This window comes from Ambystoma mexicanum, chromosome 11, assembly GCF_040938575.1.
Source record: "Ambystoma mexicanum isolate Mex_15411 chromosome 11, UKY_AmexF1_1, whole genome shotgun sequence".
NCBI classification, from domain to species: Eukaryota; Metazoa; Chordata; class Amphibia; order Caudata; family Ambystomatidae; genus Ambystoma; species Ambystoma mexicanum.
The window spans coordinates 1,233,510,331-1,233,526,100 of NC_090934.1; the positions used below are offsets into that span (position 1 = coordinate 1,233,510,331).

Genomic DNA, 15,770 nt, shown 5'->3' on the forward strand with positions numbered 1-15,770 from the left:
TGGTATTATCATTATACATTGCTTCCTGCACTGCTTTCTGGCTTTCCTGGCTAAAGGTGTTGGGTATAATAGTCTAATACTGTTTGCCTTTAGCTTTAAAATCCTTTGGCTTTGTTCCTAGCTGCTCCCGATATCATCGGCCATAAGAGAAGTGAGAACAAGCATGAGGGGCAGGAGGCATACATGTACTGCAAGTCTGTGGGATACCCACATCCTGAATGGAGCTGGCAGAAGGTAGTGGATGGAGAATATGCTGTAAGTTTATTTTAAATTATTTATTTTAGATTTTCTTTTTAAAATTGTATACCAATTTAATGATGGCATTGGGGAGCAGGGTTCACTGAATGAGAAGTACAGGTTGTGCTTATTTGTATGTTTTTCTTTAAGCAAAATGGATCTGGCAATGATGCTACCTTTTTTAACACTTGACTGCAAAACCACCACATGAACAAATAGCATGGTACCGTATAGACATCCAGAGCCAGAGGCCTGCAATACACCAGAAGTACGGAAATGTGCAGACTTGAATTATGACAGTGCAGGAAGGAAAGAACTAGAAGACAGGCCTTCTGTCTATGCTCCAAACCCTGGAATCTCCTTCCTATCGGCATCAGACTTGCCCCATCACTTCTGCAGTTCAGTTAACGGCTCAAGACCATCCTCTTAAAGGCATGGCTCCGCCTTAACACCTACGTCCCCACATCCTGCACTCTCCACCCTACCTGAGACTGTGATCTGCTCCCTACTGTTTCCCCCAAACTGCCAAATGCCCACTCTCCCCTGTTAGCTCCCTGCTCCTTTTTCTCTACTTCCCTCCCAGTGTTCTTCCCCCTATGATTGTAAAGTGCTCTGTTGCTTCCCGAAGCTAGGTCTGCGCTCAATAAATACTCTAATAATAAATTACTACCACCATAAAGGGATAATTGTTTACCCTTCACCCCAGCTCCTCTGATTTAATCCTTACTTACCTTGCTCAATATCCCAGAGGTGAGGGGGGAGAGGCAGACTTTGGCAGCTCCTTAAGCTGTCAAGGCTTTCCTTGTGATTAGATGGATTTAGCAGTACACTGAGCAAGGGCGAAGGGGGAAATGGATTGAGGCTACCTGGGATACAAAGGCGCTCTCTATCTTTGACTGATGAATAATTTTCTGTGTAATTATTTTGTACAGGAAAGTAAAAAAACCTTCTATTTTGAGGCACTTAACATGCACTATATTATAGGTCCGTGTTTGCATGTAGCCATAGCATCTGCCTTGGCGCTTAATTTGTACATTTCACTTTTATTTGTTTTAGTCTATTTTTAAAACTTTTTGTTTTATACCTAGTCATCTTGCATGTTGTACTTCATTGTTATATATTTGCGATCGCAGCATCCTAAAAGTTTAGAATGTACATTCTGGACAAGAGGAAAGCAACTTCAAGCCTATCACCTTATAAATCTAAATAAAATCCAATTTAATATTGAGGCAGATTCAGTAATCTAATGAAATTTAAAAAAGTTACAGTCACTCTTTAGTAGTGACTCTAGGAATATCCTTGTTGCTCTTGAATGTGTTATGAACAAATGCTTGGTAATGAAGATTAATATTTGATTCCATTAAAGACACGGAGGAAAGCACTATGCTTGAAATTCTTTATTGCTGCTCCTTGGCAGCATTTCAAATGTATATTTGCCCCTTCACTGAAAATAGTGTTTTTTTTTTTTAAACTCTTTTTTATTAGTGGTAACAAAAAAGGCAACAGCACCATTGTACAGTTCATTTCACAGATACAACAGGAATACATTTGTTCAATGCAGTTTTACAAAACAATATTATTGTGACAAGTCATCAGTAATCCTATTGCACAGGTAGACTCTAAACGGGCCCCAAATGTCTTTGGGTCTGAACGTCGAAGGTTGGGTCCAAACAAACTGCTCCTCTGACTCATTGACATGTGTCAATTCTTGTAGGAATTGGTTCATGCTGGGTGGCAGAGCGCTTTTCCATTTCAATAAAATACATTTTTTGGCAACCGCACATGAAATGTTGAATAGTCTTCTGATTTTTTTCTGAGTGCTTGCCTGTGTCCCAAACAGATATTTCTGGGGGGTCAAATCGGGGGGAACCTGAGTTATTTCTTCCGACATTTCTGCTACTGCCCTCCAGAACCCCCTAACCACCGGACAGTCCCAGTACATATGAAAGGAACCAGCCTGAGGAGCATTGCATTTGGGGCAGGCATCCGAGGCATCCGGTGCGAATTTAGTGATCCTGGCCGGTGTGTAATGGAATCTATTTAGAATTTTAAATTGCATCAACCTCAGGCCAGAGTTGAGCGAGATCTTCTTAGTTAGTGAACAATATCTGGCCCATTTCTTCTCTTCGATAGGCACTTGTAAGTCTGCCTCCCACCGCTCCCTTATCTGATTCACTGTGGGGGTGTGGTTCTGGACTTCAGTGTATAGCCTAGAGATTCCCAGGCCATTTTTAGCTGTCACTAGTTGTATACATGGATGTGGTGGAGGTTCGTCCGGGAAGAGAGGCCACCTTTTCTGAAATGCAGATCTCGTACGGTAATATTGCAGCGTTTTCAGTGGACCATCTCCCAGTGCCCTCGGCAACAGACCCCAGGTGTAAAAAAATGCCATTGACAAACAGATCACCAAGCTTCTTTTCACAGTGAGGGTCCCAGGATTCCTGTATGCTCATGTCATATGTAGGAGGTATTCCCGGAAAGTTCCACAGAGGTATCTCGGTTATAGGGGGCCTCAAGTCTAAGCCTTTTGTATATAGCTTCCCATGCCCTGACTGTGTATTCACACGTGTCTTTATAGTGTGGATCAAAAATGACTGATTGTATGTTTGTGGGATGTGTAGTGTATTCTTCTATCCATGCATGGGGTGTGCTGTCCTCATCATTGTAACAATATTTAGCAAATTGAGCCTGGGCCACATAATAGTAAAGCTCGAAATCAGGGGCTGCTATACCTCCCGAAGAATAGGGTTCTGTCATTTTTTCCCAGCTTATCCTCGCTGTCTTACCGTTCCAGAGAAATGTTACCGCCATGGATCTGAGTTTGGTGAAGAAGGCTCTGCCAGGCCTTATAGGGATGTTGACAAACAGATAAAGAAGTTTAGGTAGGATAACCATTTTAAGAATAGCGACTCGACCGGCTAAAGAGATCGGGAACGCCCCCACATCTGGAGCTTGGCCGTTAAAGTTTGCAAGGCTTTCGTGGTTATCTGAATATAATGTAAGCTTATTCCTGGAGACAAGAATTCCCGGGTATCTGATACGGTCTTCAGACCATTTGAGCCCACCTGTCACTGTGGGGCACTGGGTGGCCGGTGTAATAGGAAATATTTCGGATTTTGCCTTGTTTATCATGTACCCAGAGTAATCTGCAAACTCCTGCATCTCTGCCATGATGGGTGTTATATGGAGTTCAGGTTCCTTGACATATAATAAAGTGTCATCCGCATAGAGCGATATTAGTTGGGTAGATCCCTTCATTTTGTTCCCTCTATCTGCATGTCTGAGATGGACTGCAGCCGCCATTGGCACAATGGATAATGCGAACAGCAAGGGCGAAAACGGGCAGCCCTGTCTGGTTCCCCGCCCCAACAGGAACATCTGGGAAATGGCTCTATTGGTCAGGACACGAGCTCCAGGCTCTGTGTACAGTAATTTCACCTATCTTAAAAAGTTGGGCCCCATCCCAAACGCCTCCAGCACCGCAAGGAGATGGACCCACGAGACAGAATCAAATGCCTTTTCAGCGTCGAGGGATATGGCCACTGCGCTTCTCGCGGATTTATTTGTGCCATTATACAAAAGAGTCTTCGGAGGTTCAGGGCCGTAGATCGTGCGGGGGGATAAACCCGTTCTGATCAGGATGTACTAGGTTAGGGACTGCCGGCAGAAGCCGATTCGCCAGGACCTTTGCAAATATTTTAGCATCGGTATTTGAGTGACAGGGGCCTGTAGGACGAAACGTCCTGTGGTGGTCGCCTAGGCTTATGGAGCACGGTTATAATAGCTTCTCTCATAGTTGGGGGGGTTGGGGAGGGGAGAGTGTAACTTGCCGCACTCAAGTGCCTGCTCCCACACCTGCAGCAGTATTGGAACAAGTTCCTCGTGAAATTCTTTGTAGAATTCAGCTCCCAACCCGTCCGACCCTGGTGCCCTGCCCGAAGCCAATGTCATGATGCCCGCTCCCGGGGAGCCGGTTCAAGCCCTGCGTCCCCGAAAGCGGACATCCAGTCCCCAAGGAAGGACCCAGCAACCCCATATAGGGGCCCTTTGGACAGTGTCCTGGCACCATAGGCGCCAGGCTCATTATGGATGTGCTTGGGTGCACTTACCAGATGCAGACCATGCTGCAGGATCCCGGCCTCCTTGAGGCCTGAAAGGAACTACGTTACCTGTGGGACTAATTTACCACCCGGGCGTGGTCGGGGAAGGATACATACCTGATTGGAGGAAGGATACATACCTGGAACTTCTTCCAAGGCTATTTAAACCCCACCCGAACAGCCACACGTGCTTCGCGTTGTTCTGCATCTAGCAGCTGGACGCTCACCGTGTCTGCTCTTGCATCCTGACTTCTGCCAGCATCCTGGATCACCTGCAAAGGAAGAGAAGAAGAGAACAGAAGAAGGAAAAGTCCTTACCTGCTAAATCCGCACCCCGGAGACATCTCGCCGACAATCCTGAAAAGGAAGACTTTTATTTAAAAGCTCATCGCGTTGATCGCTGCAGCGCCGCATTCCACTCACCTTTACTGGGCGCCTCCATGTTCAGCAGCGATCATCCTGATTCGCAGTCACGCCCCAGCGCCTAGGGAGAAAAAGACCAGAACAAAAGGTGAGAGAGAGAAGGGAATAAGGAAAGCTGATTCTCCATGTTAAGACTTACCTGTTGATTCATTCCCTCTTCATTTCGGGTCTGCGCCGCATCCTGGCATTTCCGGACCCCGGCCTCTAAGGGGAAAAAGAAACATCAGCGTTAATGAGCGAATGAAAAGACATTACCAAAAAACGCTCATTAAAGACTTACCTGATTTCTACAAGGATTTTCAACTCTCATCTCGGGTCGGTGCCTGTTCCCCAGCATTCCGTACCCCGGCCCCTATGGGGAAAAAGACACTAGCATTAGTACATTAATGCATGGACACAAGGGGAACCTCTTATCAAAAAACTTACCTGGAAGCCAAGCAAGTTTGGTTCTCACCAATCCGAAAATCCAGTGAAGTAACTGGATACCAACGCGCCCCTGCATCAGAAGCAGGATGGAGAGCTTGTCCTTCCAGACCCTAAGGTGAGACGCTTCGAGGAATCACAGAAGGGTTTCGAGGAGGGTGAGAGGGGAAAGTGGGAGGCTATTGCATTACCCCGCAGACAGTTAATCCCCTATTTTCGCCTACAGAAGGATACTTCTGCGAGCCAGACAAGTCAGATTTGGGGGCCCGGTCCAGTCCGTCTTCCGAACCCTGCGCATCACCTTAGAAGAGGTCACAGCAGCGCGAACCAGGCCAGCGCCTCCGTGGGAGTCAGGTGAGCGTTACAGCCAATGCTTGGACCGCTTCTACAATCTCTTCCGCAGTCACCGGTTGATCTAGCGCTCGGCGTTCTTCGTCGGGGAGTTTAGGGGGGGAGAGAGCCTCAAGGTATATTTTGTTTTCTTATCTTTATTTGAATATAATTCCTTGTAGAATTCCATAAATTCCCCATTAATGTCTTCATCTCTGAGCAGTAACCTCCCCTGTACTGTGCATATACTTGTGATCTGTGTAGGTTGTTTATCGTGCTTGAGTAAGTTGGAAAGCGTTCTGCCAGCCTTGTTACCCTCCTCGTATCTGCGCGCACGTATAGGGGCTGCCACGTATCGGACCTCCCTTATGGCGAGTTTATCAAACCCTTGAAGGTGCATGTGTATATTGGCTAATACTACTTTGTCTTGCATGCTTGTATGTTTTCTCCAGAACATCTAGTTGACAATTCGGTTCTCACAGCCTTCAGCATACCCGTAGTTTTGGACATCAACACACCCCTTATCCAGACCTTGAAGGATTACCCACACCATTTAGTATTTGTCAACTGACCCCACATTGTTGGATAGAAACTGTGATCTCAGCATGGAGTGCTTCTACTGTCCCCGGGTCTCCTAACATTCCACCCAGCATCCTCCACCTCCTAGCAGGACATGGGGCATTCCGGAACATTAGTTCCAACAGCACTGGGGAATGATCTGACAATGTTCGAGGAAGGATTTTGCACCCCCCACCACAGCCATCAGAGACATGGAAACAAACCAATAATCAATCCTAGACTGGAATAAAATGTATATCTCCTATCAGGATGATTTTCACGCCATACATCGACCAGCAAAAGTTGTGACAAAACAGATTTAGTACTGCCCTACTTGGGGTTCTAACCACCTTCGAGGATCTATCAAGAACCTGGTCCAAGGCCAAATTGAAGTCTCCCCCCAATAGCACATTCGGAACATCAAGTGACATAATTATCTGGTATACATCCATGTAAAAAGCAGGGTCATCAATGTTGGGCCTGTACGTGTTGACCAGGAGTATTTGTTGAGTAGCCACCTCCCCCCAGACCATGACACATCTGCCCAGAGGATCAGCCTTGTGACTACACACCCTGAACCCAAGGCCTGGATGAATAAGGCTGATCACCCCTCTGGACTGGGATGAATAATCAGTGTAAAATCTCAGGGGACCCCACCTGGGCAATATATGGACATTACTCATTCCTACCGAATGGGTTTCTTGTAGCATCAGGATTTGCGGATTATGCCTGGCAACATAGTTGGAAATCTTCTTGACCTTAACCTGATTATTTAATCCTCGGACATATTCCACGTCAGGAGTTTAACCTTAAGCCCAGCACCAGGGCTCTGAAATGGAGCATTAGCCATTGTCAAACTCAATGGGTTTACAGTAATCGTGCAACATAATCGATGCCACCATAATTTTACTTTTCGACCAACAAATCACCTCCAACCACTTTACACATGAACATGGTTCCGTAGAATGGCACCAACCCACAACCAGATGCCACCATAAGTCAATACAAGAGCTGAATTCACCAAACCCCTCACCTTGTCCAAGCCCCCCACCCTCATCACCCCCAACTTGACTATGTGTCCAACAAAACTTATGGAGTATTCCGCAGGTAGCCATGTTGCTCCACATGGCCGCCAATCAGGTCCAACAACTCCACCACCCCAAATTGCCTGGTACAGCTTGATCCGATACTTGAGTATAGCCTTAGAAAGGGTTGACAGTCTAGTGTTTCTTAGTCTGCAGGTCTGGGTCTGTTTTGTGCCGGTCTGCCCCCACTAGGAGGAAGGGGTATGGACGTTTCAATATATTGCGTGGCTTCGGCCGGAGACTCAAAGAAATGGGCCCTTCCTGCATGCTGAATCCTCATTTTTGCCGGGAACATCAAAGCATATGGGATCTGGCGTTCTCTTAGGCGCCTCTTGACTGGCTTGTAGGATCTTCTGCTTGCCTACACCCCCGAGGAGAAATCTGGGTAAATGTGAAAGCAACTTTCCTCATATTGGAGGGTGCCTGCCTCCATTGCCTTACGTAGGATTGTATCTCTATCCCTGTAATTGAGGAGTCGTGCGATTATGGTACGTGGTGGTGCGCCTGGTTTGGGTGCTGGGGCCAATGTACGGTGTGCTCGTTCCACCAAAAAATGTTCACAGAATGTCTCCGGTCCAAAGAGTGTTTTTAAGCAGTGTTTCGAGTTTTCTCCATTTGGCCTTTGCCAAATGATTCCGCTACGCCCACCACATGGATATTGTTTCTCCTGGAGCGCGACTCTAAGTCCTCGCATTTGTTCTGTAGTTTCGACATATTTTCTTTGATTTGGGTGATGTCACGGCTGTGATGTGAGATAGTGTCTTCATTAGTGCTTATCCTGATTTCGGTTTCTGTTATACGCAAACTTTCTTTCTCCACTCTAGCCTTTAAGGAGCTGATAGTGGACACTATGTCATCCAATTTCGTGTTGACTGAGCGGAAACCATTCTGCACTATTGTGGTTAAGTTGTCTAAATTGTCACTAGGCTCAGTAGTGGGGGCCTCGTTATGGCAGTGGCAGACTGCCCGTGTAAGCGTCCATTGGGCGTTTCTTCTGTTTTTCTGGAGTTTTGGCACCTTTTCCCGACTTCTGTGGTTCCGCCATGATACTGTCAGAATCGTGTTTTGAAGCAGTGCTGTATATTGTTAGCCAAATTTCTATTCGCCGTCTTCCCTTGCTCCTTATGCAGTGTCCGAGCCCTGGGAGTGGATCGGATTAAGGGGCTAGAGGCGTTATGAACGATTACACAATGAACCCCCAGCCAGAATTTGGTGGTCCGAGTGGACTGACCCCCGACGTACAGTACTCCATGCTTACTGCATTCGAAGTGCTTAATAGTTCTGTGTCGTTTTAAGAGGGTTTCTGAGCCGCTCTAATCCGCAGCTGCTGTATATGTTGGGGGTCTCCACCAAGCCCGGTCCCCCTATTCAGCAGTGCAAGCTTGTGCCCCCGGTGGTCCCGTGACGCGTACTATGGTGTGCCTGGGGTTCCATGTAATAATGTCGCCACAAAAATATCGCCGAAAAATGGTCGTTTTTTGTGGCGACATTATTGCATGGAACATGCGGGGGATACCCCCGCAACCCCCACATTTTTTATTTTTTAAATTATTTTTTTTTTGCCCCTATCGTCACATATATGGTCACCCAAATAATAACGCCACAACATTTTCCCGCCAATATTATTTACGGCGACCATATATGTGGCGATATTAATACCTGATACCGTGCCTGGGAGCCAGAGCAGATCACTGGAGCGTGGGCCAGCCCAGTGCGCCGCCGGCAGAGGTCGGGGCCGGTATCGGGGGTCGTGGGTGGGGGTTCATGTTCCCCACACAACGGAACCGCCCGAGTGACCCCAACTTGCCGTGTGCATCACCGGGATTCGCCGGTCCAACGGAACGGCAGATAAAGTATATCGGCTCATTGAAGATTGTCGCTGGGTCTGCAAGCCGCTGCCCCCGGTAAATGTCCTTTTTTGGCCACTCATCCGCCGCCCAGCCGTGCCTCTTTACCAGAAGTTCGCGGTCCTGTATTGCGGGCCCGTCGCACGCCTCGCCCTGTGTTGTGATGCAGCTTCCGCAAAGGGCTTTTCTGGAGCTCAGCGGCCGTGGGCCACCACACCAGGGTCGGACTGGAACGCGGGTCGGTTCGTCCGACTGAACCACCCATGTCACGGCCAACCCAGAGACAACAGCTTATTACCAGCAGGGCGTAGGGCCTGGGCCGCAGTTCAGGCTCCTCCCATCAGGGGCGTAGGTCCTACAGCCGCACAGCAGCACTCGCGTGGATCTCCCTTGAGCTCGGCGCAGGATATATTCAGCCGCGTGTGTCAGCCGATCTGTCTGGAGCTGTATCTCCGGCGTTCCTGGCCTCTGATTCACAGTTCGACTGACCCACCACGGATGGCTGGACTACCTTCCCAGAACGTTTAGGCTACGCAGGCAATGTTATAACGGATGATATGGCGCAGGATATCTTAGTGGAGCGGGAGCTCTGGAATCAGGCGGCCATTTCCGTTGTACGCAACAGCGCCCCCCCGAAAATAAAGTGTATTTAAACTAGCCCGGAACACACATAGGACTACAAATCCGTATCGGTCCTTTCTAGAGTGTAGTTTTTCCACCTTTAGTGTTCACCAGTCGGAGCTCTCTCCCTGTCAGACCATGCTTCATTTATTGCCTCTTCTTTTGATGCACCGTAACTGATTATTCTATAACCTACAACCACATGTAGAAACTGTTCATCAGAGAACTCAAAACCAATCACTCAATGTGGTCCCATTGTGCTTCACAACCTTTGTTGTGGGAGTGTTCCTTAATTCTTACTGGTAGTACGACTTTTGTAAGCTCACCTGGTGGTTTGTAGATCTCCAACTCTTAGCATCAGTCTGTACTAACTCAGGACCTTGTTAGAGTGGCAGATCATTCAGGTTTATCTTAAGAGGAAGATGTGAGCTTTAGGCAAGTACACTGAACCTTAGTTAGACATGCACAGCAAAGAAACACTTACTCTTAAATACCCCAGGAACTATTTCATGGGGTATTTAATGTAAAGCTGGGGAAACTTGAGGAATATTGCCATAAGATTAAGCTCAACGCAGGTGTAAAACTTATATCATTCAGTGAGGTGTATTTCCATCTCTTTAAGAGATAAGGAATTAAAGACTTAAATAAGAAGGCATAATTGAGGAATTACAAATATCAGAATGGATGTTTCCAAACGTTGCAAGGAAGAGTAACAGGAAAGTGTCAATGTGCATGGACCTTGGGGGGCTTAAATAAGTGTATAGTTGTGGAGAAGTATGTTACCACTGATATTGGAAAAGTTAACTGAGCAAAGCAGATACCTTCTCCACAATTTATCGGCTGCTTATCACCCAACCCAATTACATCAGGAATCCATCCATGAAAAATACAACTTGAGTTACCCCATTTGGGATATGTGAGAATGCCTTTTGGTTTAACATCGGCTACTGCTGTTTTCCAGCGGGCGGTGACTCGCATGTTTGGAGAGATGAGTGGCGGTACAGGTTTTCCAAGATGGGATATCGGTGCATGGACTTGGAAAAGAGCAACATGATGGGAGACTGGGAAGTATTGAGGAAACAGAAAAGTTCTACTGCAGAACATAGCAAGTGCAGAAGTGCAGTGGATTATTTAGTGCACACTCTGTCCAAAGGAGGATATAGACCCAAAGAAAAAGTTATGAAGGCAGCTCATACGCCTGGTAACCTGGAGGAATTCCATTCATTCTTAAGTCTAACGGAATACTACAATAAGTTTCTTCACGGTTTTGCAGAAATAACTTGAGCATTGAGGGAGCTCATGAATAAAAATGCCACGTTTGAATGGACGGAAATACAAGATCGGGCAATGATGAAAGTAAAAAAATGGGTATAATAGAGGCACCATCGTTGGGCGGTTTTGTACCAGGAAAGAAATAGATAACTGTAGACGCTAGCTGTTATGGGTTAGGTGAAGTGTTGTCACAGGAAATGGTGACCGTGAGAGAATAGTCGCATTTGCCTCCAGAGCGGTTACAGACACTGAAACACAGTATTCAGTTGTAGAACGAGAATTGTTGGTCTGTTGGGGAGCTGATCCTTTTAGACCATATATGTGGGGAGAAGCTTTTATGAAGATGGATCATAAACCGTTGGTAGAAATTCAAAAAGTACAAGATATGTTAAGATCGACACCCAGAATTGCTAGTTTGGGGGTTAAGGTTGATGGGAGTATAACTGCTGGGTAGAGTACTTGCTTGGTAAAAAAACTGTGGCAGATTTTTGTATCAAGGATGCAGTTACCGACTGAAGTCTCCATGAAAGTTGCTGGGGAAGAAGTTGAGGAACAAGTGTTTAATATGATGGAAGCTCTAAATATAGAGGCATGGGAGGAAAACAGTTCCCAGGATGATGAATAAAGTACAGTGGATTAGGGAGGGATGGCCAGAGAAAAGTGAAGTGGACAACGGGTATAAAGCATTTTACATAGTGAAAAGCGGAATTTTTTGTTGAAGATGTTTTTTGAGAGGATGTAAGGTAATAGTCGTTGAGGACACACATTTTTCGTCTAGCACATGGTCATCCTAGTTTAATGATTGCCAAGAAGAAAATCAGGGAACTACTCTGGTGGCCAGCAATGGACACTCAAGTAGAAAGGATTATAAGGTTGTGTGGACTATGTGCGCATTGTGCCAATAGATGTGGCGACACATAGGTTATCACTTAATAGGGTGATTTCCAAAAATGTGATATTCAAAAAGAGAAGGCAATCCTGAAAGTGTAATTGGGCAAAAGAAATTAAGGAGTTTGTTGTTGGTCAGGTTTTGAATGGAAATGTTCTTCTGTATATCGTCCAGAGGCTAATGTGATGGTGGAAAGGATGAATGGAGAAAGGATGAACAGTGATTGGTGGTTGTATACAACGGGCGTTGGCAAGTAGATCAATGTGGAGGAAGGAATTGAGTCCTTTTTTATATGAAGCGCACAGGTAACTCTGCACAGCGCTACCGGGGTATCCCCTTTTTGTTTAAGAGGCAGGACGCATAACAATAAATTTGTCTGTCATGGTTAAATGATACATTGGGTATTGGGATGGTGGATGAGGGTTTTGTTGCTGGAACATTTTTTTTTGGCAATGCAAGGAATACCGTGATAAGTTTTTAATGGAAGTGTGAAACAATTGTTTGTGGAAAGGTGGTAGGAGAAATGGAGGCGGGTTGGCAAAGATTTAGTCCCATGAACGTGGTAAGATGTTTTAATAATTCTGTCCGATTGGAGGATGGGCCTGTGTGGAATCTTAATAGGGTTGTGAAATATAGAAGGAAGGAGGAGAATATAGTGTCGGAATCGTGTAGCAGAAATGGATGTAGTGGGGGTGAATGAGGTGGAGGAGTCAGATCGTGTTACAATGGGAGAAGAGGTGGTGATTCTAGCAGTTTGAGAGTGGTAAAGACAGTGAGGAAAAGTGAACGGAATTGTACAACTCCTGACAGATTGAAAGAATCCAAACATTTGCAGGTGAGTGCTTGCAGGCCCAACCCTCCAGAGAAATGTAAGGGCTTCTTTGGCTCTACTAAATATCTTTGCTTGCACCGAAGTGCCATCAGTACTCCGTGCCTTGCAGCCCCTGTCCTTCTTTCCATTTCCTGATATCCAAACCCTTCCTCCCAACCTCCCATGATTGACTGTTACTGTGGCACCTCTTAGTCTTCCCTGATTGGTGGAAGACAACCCATTTAAGACATCCACCCAGGGCAGCACCTTGCCCTTGCAGGCCCTGCACCGAAGGACCCACAGGCAAAGGACAGCAGCTCCAGACAGTGTGTGCCCATGTTAGCCTGTGGTGCCTGCAGCCATTAACCAGCAGCCACCGACAAGGTAGGAGACCAGTTCCTGCTGCTCCCCAATAAATTGTCCAAACACATAGATTTATTTTTTTAACCCCACCTGTTGTGTCCTGTCACACTTGGATCCAGCCAAACATAACCTTTACGTAGCCTGCCCCATAGACTAATTCTCCTTCTAGTTAGCCTATACCCCATAGCCATATATTGCTATAAAATGGAGAACCTAAACCAGTTTCATTGTTCTCCAATAGCCCCAAGCCAAACATTTCTGTAAATTGTACCCTGCAACATGTGCCAGATAGCAGCCTCTCGCATCTAGCCTGACTGCCCAAACATCCTCACTGTGACCAATCGGACGCTTTTCAGAATCGACCAGAATGTACTAAACTAGCACTATCTGGAATTTTAAACTTAGTCTTTGGGATTACTGCCTGCCTTTTGTGTTACCATTACTACTGTTATTGCTTTATTGTTGTTCCCCTGTATTAGGCATTTTCTCCCTCTATCCAGGATTCCCAAACCGAAGTGCTGCTATTGCACAATAGCTCGGTACACTTCCTGCCATCTTATTCATAGGTGCCTCGACCCAGACTCCTTTGGTCCTAGCCCTCTGGACGTGCAGCTAACTTTTGATCCCACCCCCCCACGTTGCTCAGCTGCTGATCAGCTCCATCCCACACAAATCAACTTGCCAAACCCCACACACCTCACATGCTCCACTCTCCAACCCCATGCTGCTGATCCCTCCCCACGTCACATACCTTCCTACGCCCGCCTACTCTTCTCGCACCTCATCTACCTGACCCACTCGCCCACCCAAAGAGTACCTACATCCCAACCCCCCTCTACCACACCTCAGTCTCAACCAGCCAAACTAATTTGACCACTCCCAACATCGCAAAGGGCACCTACATAGACCGAGCACTCCCTGCCATGAGCATCACGAAAATCACATGCCTCCTTTTCAATGCCAGCTGTGGCGAAAAACGGACACAGCATCTTTGACCTATCCTCTGACAACCCTGACCTCGCCTTTATCATTGAAATCTGATTCTCTGATTTTGCACCAGTGGGGCATGAGGCACTCCCCCCGACCTCCCCCCCACCCTCGCCCCCACGCCCGCAAGTCCCCTTAAAGAAACACTAATTCCTCTGATTCCCCAAATGGCTCAAGCCCCACCTGAAGACTTTCAAAAGTCAAAATAACTCTTGAGCGCAAATGGCGAGCATCTAATCTGCTTTCTACAGATCTATGTTCGGCCACCACTGTAATTACAAATCCAAGATCCGAGAAGCCAAAAAGGCCTATTACAAATTCTGAACTGCTGCAGAAGCAGAAAAGAACTCCACAAGATCTCCGAATTTGTGAAACCAAATTGCACTAACCACCCCCACGCAAAGGCTCTGCGCTTCCCTCTTGCTACATTTCTACAACAGTGCACTTGACAGGACGGCAAACCTTAACACCAACCTCTCCACCCTCACCTCCTGCCCCACACCTACCCTACCCAATCCGATCCCGTTGCCCCAACGACTGCAATGCCAACCTTGGACTCTTTCCAACCCATTTACTATCCGGCAGAAGACCCTCCGAATCCACCCTTGACCCCTGTTCCACCTCTTTTCTGAAAGACATATTCTCAACTTGCGCAGGAGAAAATGCAAGGTCCATACTAAATGACTCCTCACCTTTGGCATTTTTCCAGAGGCCTTTAAAACAGTGCATGTCAAACCGCTTCTAAATAAAAAAGCATACCTCGACCACCCGCCCCCCCACACCCATTTGACCCTAAGAATTACAGACTGATCTCCAATACCAGATTTCTTGCAAAACTCATTGACCAGGCTGCATACTCCCAGCTTTACCACTTTGTAGAATCCAACGAACTACTGGACCCTGCGCAATCTGGCTTCAGGCCACGTCATGGAACAGAAAACTCTCGATCTGGGCTGATCTCAAGGTCGCTGCAGACTGACGGCTGTGCAGCACTGATTCTCCTTGATTTGTCAGCAGCCCTTGACACCGTTAACCATTCTATCCTTCTTGACTGCATCGGAATCCGTGGTTCGGCATTCAAATGGCTTGTCTTCTTCCTCAGTAACTGGAAACAAAGCGCATTCCTCCCCCCTTTTTGTCTCAACTGCTCACGCTGTGAACACTGGAGTACCCAAAGGCGCCTGCCTCTCTGCTCTCCTTTTCAACCTCTATCTGACCACCCTACCAGGAATCCTCTGTGTGCACATCCTCTCATGTTACAACTATGCAGACGATACCCAAATTATCCTAAGAATTCCCAAAACAAGCACCAACCCTCATCCCGACTTTGAAGCTTGCCTCAGTGATATTGACCGATGGATGACAAGAAACCACCTCCTTCTGAACCCAGATAAAACTGAAATCATGATGTGCGGCAATACTGCCCTTCTCCCGCACCCTCTCCTGCTGCCCCCCCACAACTCCTCCAAAATAGTCAAAACCCTGGTTGCTTAATGGACTCGGGCCTAACCCTCTCCCGTCTGATCAATAATGTATCCACATCCTGTCACTAACACCTCAAACTCCTTAAATTCATTTTCCATTACCTCACCTATCCCAACTCTCACTGCTGTTATGTCCATTGTTATGTCCAGACTGGACTATGCCAACTCCTTATTCCTGGGAGCACCGGCATACCAATTTAAACGTCAAAGAACCCAAAATGCTGCCACCAAACTCCTTCTCGTCCTGGGACACAGAACACCTCTCCCCCGCACTTGCACCTTCAATGGCTCACTGTAGGATGACGGGACACCTTCAAAACCTTATACATAACCCACCGAG

At 46.8% G+C, this 15,770-nt stretch overlaps 1 protein-coding gene across 1 annotated transcript in view; it reads left to right on the forward strand.

The window, feature by feature from the left end:
- NPTN (neuroplastin) overlaps nucleotides 1–15,770 on the forward strand; it is an 879,289-nt gene that overhangs the window by 443,530 nt on the left and 419,989 nt on the right. Inside the window, exon 5 of the mRNA XM_069624603.1 lies at nucleotides 122–255. Coding sequence (XP_069480704.1) covers nucleotides 122–255 — 134 coding nt within the window. The remainder of the gene's footprint in view (nucleotides 1–121; nucleotides 256–15,770) is intronic.